We start from the raw sequence: 14,063 nt of genomic DNA, 5'->3' as shown, positions 1-14,063 counted from the left end.
TTCTATTTAATCTGGCTTTTTGTTGCAAGCTGCCTTCATTTCTTTTTGGAATTAAGCTGTAATGAATCGATAGACACTGACGATATTTTAGTGATGTTACTGCACACCCACCAGAATGGCAGAAATAAGATGGAATATGTGGAATTTGGCGAGGATGTCGGACAGGCGGATATGGGGCTCCCTGCTGGGGAGTGTGTAAGTTGATAGAGCAGAAAAGCATATGTATATTGACCAAAAGACTTGTATTTAGATATTCACAACAGCACAATTCTTAGTAGCCAAACTGTAAACTGTATACTAGCAGCAGAATGAGTACATAAATTGTGCTGTATTCATGTAATGGAATACTATTTTTACAGCAAGGAGGGTGAACCATCACAGCTTCATGTAATGTTTTGGAGGACTTTTTGAAGCATAATGTTGAATGAAATAAGCCAAATACAAAATAGTGTAAAGTGTACAATTCTATTTATAAAAATTACAAAATCAGGCAAAACTAACCTAAGCTGTTCATTCAGGATTAGTGTTCCTCTTGGGTAGGTTAGTGCCTGGAAGGGAGCATCAAGGGAAGGGTGTCTGGGGTGCTGGCAATGTTCCCTGTCTTGGTCAGAGTACCATTTACTCAGGTGTGTTCAATTTGTGACGTTCATTGAACTGCAATTTAGGGATACTTGTCCAATTCTTTATACACCTGTCACCTTCAGTAGGAATGTAACGTTGTACAGGGCACCTGACAAACTGGAGCTGCCGCCTGTGTGACCACATGTTTCTTGAGACAGCTGTTGCTGCTTCAGCAGTACCGTGTATGGGTGTACTGACGAAGTTAACCTTTGAGGGTTTCTGTTGCTTTTGTTTGGCGTTTCCTTGGGAAATCTTTGGCCTTTGGAGTTCTGAGTTCTGCATTCCTGGAATCTGGGCTCCCATTTCAGCGAGCCTGGTGATGCCCTTGGCTCTGATGAAAGAGTGCTAGGACCACACGGACACCTTCCCCGGGTGCCACTGTGTGTTTCACTAACCAGCTCTTCCTCATCGATGACAATCAAATTTAGGGTAAAAATGATCCTGGTTGCTTCCTGAATTAGTCTGTTTTCATGCTGTTAACAAAGACATACCTGAGACTGGAAAGAAAAAGGGGTTTAATTGAATTTACAGTTCCCCGTGGCTGGGAGGCCTCAGGATCATGGCGGGAGGCGAAGGGCTCTTCTTACATGGCAGCAGCAAGGGAAAATGAGGAAGAAGCAAAAGTGGAAACCCATGATTAACCCATCAGATTTCCTGAGACTTACTCACTATCATGAGCATAGCACGGGAAAGACCAGCCCCCATGATTCAAGTTACCTCCCCCTGGGTCCCTCCCACAACACTGGAGAATCTTGGGAGATTCCAGTGAAGCCAAGATTTGGGTGGGGGCACAGCCAAACTGTGTCACCTCCCTAACGTACGGAGAGAAAGTTGTCACCCTGCACCCAGCGTATTCAGATGAGGCTGTTTTCCGTGGAAGGTGTCTGTGCTGAGCAGATGTCTAGATGGTCGATGGCCCCTTCCTGCCTGCGCCTGTCATGTGGGCCACGTCTTCCGTCTGGCACTGTGGATACCGTCTCCCCTCAACTCAAGAATCTGATTTCTCTCGCCTTTTGTTCTCAATCCCATTTTCCACGCACATTTGGTTCATTGGTTTCTACTTGAATGTTTATCATTTTGAAGTAGAATAATGTCTTAGTCTATGCTGCTATAACTGGACAACCACAGACTAGGTAATTTATGAATAATAGAGATTTATTCCTCCCAGGTCTGGAGGGCTGGGCAGTGCAGGATCCAGGTACTGGCAGGTTTGGTGTCTGGCGAGGGCTGCTCTCTGCCTCCCCGGCAGTGCCTTGTTGCTTATCCTCTGGAAGGGACACATCCTGTGCCCTCGGCGGAAAGCATGGAAGGACAACAGGGGGCCTCGGCTGGCCCCCCAAGCTCTGTTTTGAGACAGGGTTTTGCTCTGTCACCCAAGAAGCTGGAGTGCAGTGACGCCGTCACAGCTAAGTGCAGTATCAACCTCCTGAGCTCAAGCAATGTCCCCACTTGGTCCTCTGAGTAGCTGGAATCCATGTCTGGCTTGGATTTTTAAAATTTTTTATTTTCTATAGATAGGGTCTCACTGTGTTGCCCAGGCTCGAACTCTTGGGCTCAAGCGATCCTCCCACCTCAGTCTCCCAAAGTATTGGGGTTACAGGTGTGAGCCACTGTGCCCCGCTCCTCTAGCCCTTTTCTAAGGTGCTAATCCATTCATGAGGACAGAGTTCTTATGACTTAATTACTTGGCCAGATTCTCCACCTCACAATAGCACCACAGTGGTGGTGAAGTTTAAACTTGAATTTTGGAAGGGACAAATTTAAACTAGCAAGTGGTGATCCTTCTCTCTTCCTTGTATCTCCTTCTCTTACTCTTTTGAATACATCATGCCCACACCCACTGCCATGTTCTGACTGTGAGACTGCCCACCAGGTCTCACTGGCACTCGCGGGATGATGCCTACGTCCTGTTTTTAAAAAAGGTGGTTTCATCGGCCATGCTCTGCGTATGCAGTGACCTTTGACACCACACAAATAACTTGTACTGACTTTCCTGTCCTTCTGAGATTTTTCGGGCACCTTCTCTGGGCATGTCACATCCGTCATCCTCAGCACCCTGGGTCCTCTTGGTTACTCTGGGCTTTTTTTTCCTCTAAGTGTTCTTCGGGCCAACTTTTGAGTGGCATTCCATGGCCAGCTGTTCATGTCTCATTTCCTCCTCTTTCTTCTAAGCCATGACCTTTGGGGAGTGAGATGAAAACAGCACCCCACGTTCTCGAGTCCTTCAGGCTGCTGCCCGGGGCTGCCCTCCGCTTTCGAGGGTGAACTGAGAGGAGTGCGCCCAGCCATGCTTTGCTGGGTGCTGCCCGGCTTCTCGGACCTGTGCTTGTTACATTTCCAGCCCCGCCGTGTTCCTGGACAGTGCATTTTATGTTGTTTTTAAAGTCTTGGGGACCCAGGCTGTGAATTCGAGGCCACGCCCCTAGTCCAGACGCTTTGCTTGGTGCTGCACAGGTTGCTGTGACGTGTCCCTCACCCTGTTTCTGTGGTTGTCCATTCATAGGATGTGAGGAAACATTTGTTCTCCACCAGAGAGCCAGTCAGCTCCTGGAGGCCTTTGACTGGTCATATTTTTCTTAAAGTCCACTTAGTTTGTGCTGCACGGGATCTGACATCACCTATGCTTATGCAGAGGACGAGGTGGTTCTCAGCACATGTGGGTGGGTTGGGGGGATGGACGGATGGGCAGGCGGGTGGGCAGATGTGCAGGTGCACGGGAGATTTAAGCCGAGAGGAGTGGCCCAGGGCAGGGTGTGGGCGCTTGTTCCAAAGGTAACTTCGTGGTGTCACAGGGCAAGCCCGGTCTCTGAAAGAACAAAGACAGCAGCTTTGTGACACCAAAGGGACCTTGATGTAAAAGCTTGAGTGCCGAGTGACAGTGCTTCAGATTACGAAGGGAATGTTTTTAAGCCAGAGTATTTTCTGGGAACTGTACTCCGTATTTCATTTTATTTATTTTATGTTTTAATTTCAAAAGTGGATTTTGGGGTTTAAAAATAAACACAGAACCGACAAAAACCCCAAGCCCAGTTCCCTAGAGTTGGGTCCTCACGATGGACCTGGCAGTGCTCATGGGACAGGAAAGGCTCTGCTCGTGGGTGCCAGTGTGGCGCTGGCTGGGCTTGCTTCCTATGGAGCTTCTGGCCCCAGCTCATGGGATCCAGCGTGCCTGGAGGCCGCTGTGTGTCGTGGAAGGGCCAGGGCCCTACTCTTGGGCCTTCCTGCAGCTTCATTGAGAAAACATAGCCTTTCAAGCACTTGACACAAATGCATGTGGGATTGAGCTGTCATCTGGGCTGGTCCAGGAGGAGCACGAAGGTGATTCTGCTCGGCTGTTGTTCACAGGGGCGGTCTCCCAAGAGCGTCAGCATATGTGGAAACTGCTTCTCCTGGGAACAGGAGGATGGTGACGCATGACAGGAGGAAGAAGCCTAGATGGAGTGTGACGAAGGCGCCTTGTGCCTCCTGCGTGCATGGCAGTCTAGGTGCACGGGGTCTCAGTTGAAAGCTGAACTAAGGCATCCTCTCTCATTAGCTCACATTTTAGAACTAAAATGCATGTTTTAGTTTTAGCTATATTTATTGAATAAAGCATTGTTTTCTAGTGTTAATTTTGTTCTGTTTTTGAGACAGAGTTTTGCTCTTGTTGCCCAGGCTGGCGTGCAATGGTGTGATCTCGGCTCACTGCAACCGCTGCCTCCTGGGTTGAAGCAATTCTCCTGCCTCAGCCTCCCCAGTAGCTGGAATTACAGGCATGTGCCACCACGCCCAGCTAATTTTTTTGTTTTTAGTAGAGACGGGGTTTCACCACATTGGCCCAGGCTGGTCTTAAACCGCCGACCTCCAGTGATCCACCTGCTTCAGCCTCCCAAAGTGCTGGTATTATAGGTGTGAGCCACCACACCAGGCCTACTGTTAATTTTTAATATTTTTGGAGATCGAGTCTTGCTCTGTCACCCATGCTGGAGTGCAGTGATGCAATCTCAGCTCACTGCAACCTCTGCCTCCCAGTTTCAAGCAGTTCCCCTTGCTTCAGCCTCCTGAGTAGCTGGGATTACAGGCATGTGCCACCACACCTGGCTAATTTTTCTATTTTTAGTAGAGACGGGCTTTTGCCATGTTGCCCAGGCTGTTCTCAAACGCCTGACCTCAGGTGATCTGCTGACCTTGGCCTTCCTGAGTGCTGGGATTACAGGTGTGAGCCACCGAAACTGGCTCTAGTGTTAGTTTTTAATGAGAGCGAGTTGAGTGTTTTCTGTTGCTCTAACAGAATCTTAAGATAGAATCCCCCTCCTCCAGGGGAGTCTGAGGTTATTTTCTTTAAGAGTTTCAGTTCCTTGAGGGTAAGAACAACCAACCCACCAACCTTTCAGCCCTTTTATTTCAAACATACTTTGTTTTTTTTTTTTCCGATGGTAGCAGTTCTTTTTTCTTTTCTTGATTGTGCCTTAGAGTATGTTTAGTCAACGAAGACATGTTGTAAGCTTTTATCTGAATATTATGTTTATATCAACATTCTCCCCAAATGGTTCAAGTAACTACTTTGATTATTCTGTAAATGATATAATAATGTTCTAAAATTTAAATGCCATAGAAATAATCCTAATAGTTATATGACGTTTTGGATTTATAGTAGCAACTGTTGTTGACGGAACCTTTCCTTTTTGCTGGGCGTTGTGCTTAGCTTCTAATACGCCTCATCTCATTAAAATGCTACGATAGGCTAGGTGTGGTGGCTGAAGCCTATAATCCCAGTGCTTTGGGAAGCTGAGGCGGGCGGATCACCTGAGGTCAGGAGTTCGAGACCAGCCTGACCAACATGGTGAAACCCCATTTCTACTAAAAATACAAAATTAGCCGGGTGTGGTGGTGCATGCCTGTAATCCCAGCTACTTGGGAGGCCGAGGCAGGAGAATTGCTTCAACCTGGGAGGTGGATGTTGCAGTGAGCTGAGATTGCACCATTGCACTCCAGCCTGGGCAACAAGTAGTCTGCCTCAAAAAAAAAAAAAAAGTTAAAATAATTATGTGAAGTAGGTTCTAGCATTCCCATTTATTACATGGAGAAAAATAAGAGGTTTCATAAGATTAAGTCATTTGGCCAACTTACAATGGGAAGAGCTGGAATTTGAGCCTGAATTGCTGTGATCTCCACGTCCCCATTACCATCTATTATTGGGAATGGTGGTTTTCTGTTTGGCAGCTTTATTGAGGTCTGCTTGACCCACAGTGAAACCTGGGAAACCGTTCTCACAATCAAGATTATAAGCATCCCCTTAGCAGGTATCACCCCTAAACATCTCCTCCTTGTGCTCCTTCCTCTTGCCCCTTCCTATTCCTGGGAACCCACTGATCTATTTTCACAGCATACTCATTTGCATTTTTTAAAAGAATTTTATGTAACTGGAATTATACAATATGTACTAATCCAAAGGTTTGAATTGTTTCACTTAGCATAATTATTTTGAGGGTGATCGATGATGCTGAGTGCGTCCATAGTTCATGCTGTGTGATATTGCAGTATAAATTTAACAATCGTTTATTCATTCACCTGTTGACGGGCATTTGGATTGCTTTCAGTTTGGGGCTGATGTAAAGACAGCAGCAATGAACATCTATGTATAAATCTTTGTGTGATCATATGCTTTCATTTATCTTGGATAAATGCTAGAAATGGGATGGTTGGGCCATGGGGGTTAAGGAACTCACAAACTGTTTTGCAGAGTGGTTGTGTTATTATATATTACACCAGCAGCTTATAAGGATTTCATATCCCATCAACACTCAGTATAGTCAGTCTTTTAAATTTTGGCTGTTCCAATAGGTGTATAATGGTATTTAATGGTTTTACTGTATGGTTTTAATTTATGTACTTTTTTGTTTTGAGATGGGGTCTTGTTCTGTCACTTAGATGGAGTGCAGAAATGCAGCCATGGCTCACTGAGCCTGGGCTCAAAGAGATCCTCCTGCCTCAGCCTCCAGAGTAGCTGCTACTACAGGTGAACGTCACCGTGCTGGCTAACTTTTTATTTTTTATTTTTATAGAGACAGGATCTTGTTCTGTTGATCAGGCTGGTCTCAGACTCCTGGTCTCAAACTCCTGACCTTAAACTATCCTGCCTTGGCCTCCCAAAGTGTTGGTATTATAGGCACGAGCCACCATACTTGGCCTAATTTACATACTTGGAAAATGTTGGTCACTGTCTTCTGGCTTGCACTTTTCTGAAAAGAAATCTGCTATCCACCTTATCTTTGTCTTTATCTTCATCTTCTGTAATAATGTCCTTCCCTCTCTCCACACCCCCTTTTAAGATTTCTCTCTGAGGGTGCTTTTTATGCTTTCCCTTGTTTCTTGTGCTTGGGATCCATTGAGTATCTTGGATTTGTGAATTGATAGTTTTCATCAGATCGGAAGCATTTTGGCCATTATCTCTTCAAATACTTTTTTTGTCCTTCTGATCCCTCTACCTCCCAAAGTCAGGGACTCCAAATTAGGTCAGTGATCCCCAACCTTTTTGGCATCGGCGACTGGTTTCATGGAAGACAATTTTTCCATGGACCAGAGTTGGTTGGGGACTTTTTGGGAACAATTCAAGTACATCACACTTACCATGAGGTTCTCGTAAGGAGTGTGCAGCCTAGATCCCTCACCTGCACAGTTCACAGCAGGTTCGTGCTTCTCTGAGAATCGAATGTCCTGGCAGATCTGACGGGAGATGGAGCTCAGGCAGTAATGCCCGCTGGCCCACTGCTCACCTGCTGCTGTGCGGCCCGGTTCCTAACAGGCCACGTGGTCAGTACTGGTCTGTGGCCTGGGGGTTGGGGACCCCTGTATTAGGCCACTTGAAGTTCTCCAAAGCTTCCTGATACTCTGTTCATTTTTTCTAGTCTTTTTTTTTTCTGTTTTATTTTAGATCACTTCTGTTGCCGTGCCTTCACATTCACCACTCTCTGTCATGTCTGATATGCTGATGATCATCTTCCAAATCCTCATTTAACACCGAAATCTTTCATCTAGCTTCTTTTTTTTTTATTTTTATTTTTTTGAGACGGAGTTTTTTTGCTCGTTACCCAGGCTGGAGTGCAATGGCGCGATCTCGGCTCACCGCAACCTCCGCCTCCTGGGCTCAGGCAATTCTCCTGCCTCAGCCTCCTGAGTAGTTGGGATTACAGGCACACGCCACCACGCCCAGCTAGTTTTTTGTATTTTTAGTAGAGACGGGGTTTCACCATGTTGACCAGGATGGTCTCGATCTCTCGACCTCGTGATCCAACTGCCTCGGCCTCCCAAAGTGCTGGGATTACAGGCTTGAGCCACCGCGCCCGGCCTCATCTAGCTTCTTAATGTCCTCTGCTGATTTTGTCATCTATGATTTCTGGGCCGGTTTTTATTGGTTGGGTTTTTTCCTTACGATGGTTTGTGTTTTCCTGCTTTTTGGTGTGTCTGGTACTTTTGGTTAAATGCCAGACATTATTGATTGCTAGCTTTTATATCTTATAAATATCCCTGAGCTTTCTTGTGGGATGTTGTCAGCTTCTTGGAAATGGTTTGATCTTTTCAGGCCTTGCTTTTCAGTATTGCTAGGTGGGGCTTAAGCAGCATTAAGTGTGAGGCTAATTTTTTCCTACCACTGAGGCAGAAGCATTCAGCATATGCTACCTACCCAGTGCCCTTCGATGGTGAGTTTTTTCTCTGTCTTACGGGAATGGGCACCATTCCTGGCTCTGTGGGTGCCAGGCACTGGCTTTTTGGGAGTTTTATTCTCTTTCTCTATAGCTCTCCTTTCTAGTACTCTGTCCTGTGGATTCAGGCCAGCCCTGTCTCCCTGGACTCCCAGCCGTGGCTCTGCCTGAGTTCCCCTCCATTACGTGGGGCCACCAGGGGCACCCCTTCTTGTTTCTCATCAGTTAGAGGTTACTGTCCTTCATTGCCTCCGCAGGTCCAGTGTCTTAAATCATTCTTATGCGTGCCTCTGTGTGCGCATGCGTACTTTTTAATATTTTAGGTAAATCTGGTGTCCGAAGTGGATTTTTTAAATTGCTCAGATGACTTTAATTCAATGCATCAGAATGATGGGGCTCACTGGCCCTGTGAGCGCAGTGTTCTGGGGTCTGGTTATGGACCTGGCTCATGCTTGGGTTGGCGGTGGCCGGCCTCTGCCCTGCCCTGACACAGTGGCGCCTGCATCCTCAGCTCCATCAGTGCGCACTTGGCACACGTGGGACTGCCTGGTCAGTGTGAGAACAGACTGCTTCAACTGTGGCTTTATCTTCTGCTTTCACATTTATACTTAAAGGTTTTACTTAAACTTTGTTACAGCATTCTAGTCGCATGTTTATGTCTTTTAAAACTTTCTTTTGATGGGAAGTGTGATTATTTCTAATAAAGGGATTGGCAAGGTTGATTTTTGATGTGAGAGTTAAGATCCAGATGCTCTTAGGATTATAAAATAATTTGTCAGATTTGTCATTTATGTAACGCCATTTAAAATTATTTTTAGCTCTTGGTAATTAAGATTTTTTTATGTCTGTGTTCTTTGATAAAAAAGGAAACTCTACTAAATGTTACAGTTTTGGAACATGTAGGATGTTGTTGGGTCTGACCTACAGACCCTGACCCAGTGACAGATGAACAAATGCACTGAGACACAGATACCCAGTGACAGAGTGGGCTTGGGGGTCCGGGCCACTCACAGACATGGAGGAGGGTGCTGTAAGGAGTCAGCAGCCGAGGCCCTTACCAGCTGGCACTGCAGGCATTGTATATAGTATAGATTTAATGACAGAGGCTTTGAGTCAGCACAGTTGTGGATAATTAACATGGTTGCTTTCCCTGGAGAGAGCAGTCCTATGAATGATTAAAGGCCAGGTTTGGAGGCTTAAATCACACACCATTTGTGGGTAATAACATTGTTGATCCCCTCTCCCAGTAGAGAGCAGTCATCTGACCATGGATGTTCAAAGGTCAGTCTTAGGACTACATGAGTAAACAAGCTCTTTAGATACCCCCCCTCCCCCCCCCCCCGCATTCCTTTGTACCTACCCCTGCCTAATTGCCTCTGGATAGGAACCATCACCTTGAGCTCATTCCTTCCTGAGGCTTTTGCAAAAACCTCCTGGCCTTCCAAATAGGTTTGTGTCTATTTCTCTATAATTTTCTCTTTTAATTTCTCCCTCCCCAACTCTGACTGAACCCCTAAAGCATGTTCCAAAATTTTAACCTGCATGGTGACAGGTTCCTGTAATCCCACCTGCTTGGGAGGCTGAGGCAGGAGAAGTGCTTGAACCTGGGAGGCAGAGGTTGCAGATCATCCCCCTGCACTCCAGTCTGGGCGACAGAGTGAGAGACTCTCTCAAAAATAAAATAAAATAAAATGGTAGTTTCACATCTAGAATGTGTCCACTCGGGAACACTTGATATTTCTCAGACTAACCATACATGGAAGGACCCAGGTGTGTGGTGCACATGTGAGGGGATGCTCTGCTGGAGGGAAGGGCATGGGTGCTAGAGCCACAGAGAGCTGAAGGTTGTGGAGCTCAGGTATAAGGAAAAAGAACTTTTAAAATTACTTACAGTCTCAGCCAGGCGCAGTGGCTCACGCATGTGATCCCAGCACTTCAGGAGGCTGAGGCGGGCAGATCACCAGGGGTCAGGAGTTTGAGACCAGCCTGGCTAACATGATGAAACCCTGTCTCTTCTAAAAATAAAAAACTAGCTGGGCATGGTGGTGCCTGTAATCCCAGCTACTCTGGAGACTGAGGCAGGAGAACTGCTTGAACCTGGGAGGCAGAGGTTACAGTGAGCCAAGATTGCACCACTGCACTCCGGCCCGGGCAACAGAGACATCCCCTCAAAAAAAAAATTCTATCTCGTATCTAGAGATAACTATTAGTAATCTGGTGTATTTCCTCTTAGATGTGTGTATGATTTTCTTTACATATTGTTTTCCCCACTTTCCATTTCAGTGGAAGACTTATGACCCTGCCTTCTCCCGGTTGGAAATCTGGTTCCGGTTTGTCTTTGTGGTGCTCACCTTCATCGTCACTGTGAGTACCATCCGCCTGACGGGCTGTGGCAGATCCCAGCCAGGAAGAAGCTGGTTTATGCAGTCACGATCTTCAGGGTGCAAGCCACATGGAGAGTGATCTGAACTCTTGAGATGCTCCATCCAGTGGCCTGTGCTGGTATTACAAGCTGTGTGTCTGCCAAGATGCTGAGTGCAAAAAAGAATGATGTGGTATCATTTATGAAGGATTTCTGTGTGGTGCAGGAGTTGTTACACATCAGCGACTTTAAATTTTCATCATGCACAATGAAAAGTGCCATTTCACCTGTGTGGAAGGAAGTCTGCCTTAGTTGAATGAGCTTCTCTGAGTTGAGATGCAGCATGCTCTTCGGTTTTTATATCTGGAAAGTCGTACCAGTCCTTTCAGTCTTGGGGCATTTTCGGGAATAACGCCAAAGAGAAGTGTCTTGGAAATGTAGGCATTGGGCTCGTTTGGCATCTGAGCTTTGTGTCCACGAGCCCACGGTAACTTTGGGGGAAATGCTTACCCTGAGAAGCCCAAGGAGCCCCACAGAGACCCAGTCTGAAGATCAGAATTGGTGAACTGGAGGAAGGGGAAGTGTGCTTCATTTAGTGATCGTTGCCACCTGAAGCGTGGCATTCTGCCCTCATCAGCTGCTTGTCCTGGTGCAGATGGTGGGGAGGTGACATTGAGGAAATGTGTTCCTCCAGGAACACTTCGTATTTCTCAGAGTAACTGTGCATGGAAGGACAGGCGCGTGCACATGTGAGGGGATACTCTGCTGGAGCAAAGGGCATGGGTGCTGGAGCCACAGGGAGCTGGAGGGAAGGGGGTGGGTGCCAGAGCCCCAGGGAGCTGGAGGGGGAAGGACATGGGTGCTAGAGCCCCAGGGAGCTGGAGGGAAGGGTGTGTCGTGAGTGCTAGAGCCACACAGAACTGGAGGGAAGGGCGTGGGTGCTAGAGCCACAGGGAGCTGGAACAAAGGGCAATGGGTGCTTACAGCTACAGAGAACTGGAGGTAAGGGTATAGATGCTAGGAGCCACAGGGAGCTAGAGGGAAGCCACGGGGAGCTCATGGGTGCCGGAGCCACAGGGAGGAAGGGCATGGGTGCTGGAGCCACAGGGAGTTGGGGGGAAGGGCGTGGGTGCTAGAGCCACAGGGAGTTGGGGGGAAGGGCGTGGGTGCTAGAGCCACAGGGAGCTGGGGAAAGGGCATGGGTGCTGGAGCCACAGGGAGCTGGGGGAAGGGCGTGGGTTCTGGAGCCACAGGGAGCTGGGGAAAGGGCGTGGGTACTGTAGCCACAGGGAGTTGGGGGGAAGGGCGTGGGTGCTGGAGCCACAGGGAGCTGGGGGAAGGGTGTGGGTGCTGGAGCCACAGGGAGCTGGGGGAAGGGTGTGGGTGCTGGAGCCACAGGGAGCTGGGGGAAGGGTGTGGGTGCTGGAGCCACAGGGAGCTGGGGGGAAGGGTGTGGGTGCTGGAGCCACAGGGAGCTGGGGGAAGGGTGTGGGTGCTAGAGCCACAGGGAGCTGGGGGGAAGGGCGTGGGTGCTGGAGCCACAGGGAGCTGGGGGGAAGGGCGTGGGTGCTGGAGCCACAGGGAGCTGGGGGAAGGATGTTGCATGGGTGCTAGAGCCGTGAAGCTGGAGGGAAGGGCGTGGGGTGCTAGAACCACAGAAAGCTGGAGGTTGTGGTGCTTAGGCCCAGCCCAGGACCTTCAGGATTTCAGGACCCCCAGCGAGCTTCATAAGTGAAAGCAGAAAGCTGATACTTGTGTCGTGCAGTCAGAAACTCTTGCCTCTTCTCGAAGGCTCTGTGATGCCTGGGCTTGTGCTGCCACACTGTGGAGCCCTAAGAGCTATTACTCAGGGCCCCAAGTATGTTAAAAAGAGGGAAGATGGTTCCTAGGGAAGGAAATCCGTATTGCCTAGAAAACCATTGGCTTATATCAGATTACAAGGAAACAATCAACAACAAAACCCTGGCCTAGAAATTAAAGGTTGTATAGTGTTTTACAGCAGTTTAAAGAAACTTCTTTCACTGGCCTAAAACACCTTCCTCAGGGAGGTGTTTGAGAATAAGTGCATCCCCTGACCACTTGGAAGCTGGTGCCATCTGTAGCAGGTGCACTGCTGAAACGTGGCTTCTGTCACGCCCGTGGGTGTGTCCTGTGTCCTGGGTGGGCCCTTCTGTGTGCTGGCTCTCTGGGGGCAGGCCCGATGGAAGTGGGCCCTGTTTTCCTCGCCGGTAGAGGTGAGACGGTGGGTGCTCTTTCCTTCTGCAGGGGACTTTTATGGCTGTTAAATTCCATCTCCTCTCCTCCTGTGAGAACAGCTCAGAACCTGTCTTAGCTGTGGCTCCTCTGCAGGAAGTAACAACCTTATTTTGGTTGTCACCGATGGCCTCTGGGACACAGTAGGCAATTCAGGCGGGGCTTAAGGCAGCGGATCTTGGCGGGGCACCTAGACCATTGATGTGAGAAGACAGTGTGGTACGCAGGCCGGGCGTGAGCAAAGGCAGTGACCGGAGGCTGTTTGGTTTGCAGTGCCTGTTTGCGCATTCCCTCCGGAAATTTTCCATGAGAGACTGGGGCATCGAGCAGAAGTGGATGTCTGTCCTCCTGCCTCTGCTGCTGCTTTACAATGGTAGGTGGTTCCATTTTCACGTAGGAGCTTTCTCCTTGAAAATGTTAAGCTGGAGGCCGGGTACAGGGGCGTGCTGTCGTCCCGGCACTTTGGGCGGCTGGGGCAGGAAGATCGCTTGAAGCCAGGAGTTTAGCACCAGCCCGGGTAACATAGCAAGACTCTACAAAAAATAAAACTAGCTGGGCATGGTGATGCGTACCTTTGGTCCCAACTACTTGAGAGGCTGAGGTGGGAGGATCACTTGAGGCCGAGTCTGAGGCTGCAGTGAGTCATAATGACACTGTTGCACTCCAGCCTGGATGACCGAGTAAGACTCTTAAAAAAAGGAAAGCTGGAAGGCGTCTTGGTGATGGCTTAGGCCCAGAAGAGCCGGTAGGGAGCCCCAGAAGGAGTGTGTTGCAGTATGCTGCCTGGTGCCCCAGGAACCGTGTTTCACCAAGCTGGGGCAGATCCCTGGCTCTCTAACAAACAGGCAGCTGTTTGGTAGTTAAAACTTGGATGTGCTACAGACACAGCAGTCCTGGAATTTGGCTGAAGGTGGCCAGACACGGCTGGCTGTTGCTCGTGTCCTGTTCCAAAAGTGTTTGCTTCCTGAGCTGCCGCGCTTGGAACCCCCAGGCTCCGGGAGGAGCTGATGGCAGCGGCATACGGCGCTCTGTCATGATCAGTGCAGCAATCTGTTCGTTGGCTTTTAGGTGTTTGGGAAAACAAAGTAGCCCTCGGTTCACTGCCTTTCCTTTGGCTCTGACCAGGGAGAAAAGCTGGTCATGGG

The 14,063-nt window shown here is 48.5% G+C and overlaps 1 protein-coding gene across 5 annotated transcripts in view; it reads left to right on the top strand.

Moving 5' to 3' along the window:
• TMEM181 (transmembrane protein 181) overlaps nt 1–14,063 on the top strand; it is a 105,163-nt gene that overhangs the window by 69,773 nt on the left and 21,327 nt on the right. For all 5 annotated transcript variants that reach the window (XM_039467636.2, XM_074397185.1, XM_039467639.2 and 2 more), the window contains exons 7-8: nt 10,587–10,667; nt 13,192–13,291. In XM_039467636.2, coding sequence (XP_039323570.1) covers nt 10,587–10,667; nt 13,192–13,291 — 181 coding nt within the window. The remainder of the gene's footprint in view (nt 1–10,586; nt 10,668–13,191; nt 13,292–14,063) is intronic.

This window comes from Saimiri boliviensis, chromosome 4 (assembly GCF_048565385.1).
Source record: "Saimiri boliviensis isolate mSaiBol1 chromosome 4, mSaiBol1.pri, whole genome shotgun sequence".
NCBI lineage: Eukaryota > Metazoa > Chordata > Mammalia > Primates > Cebidae > Saimiri > Saimiri boliviensis.
The sequence above is the reverse complement of the archived record's forward strand: the minus strand, read 5'-3'. Positions and strand labels throughout refer to the sequence as shown.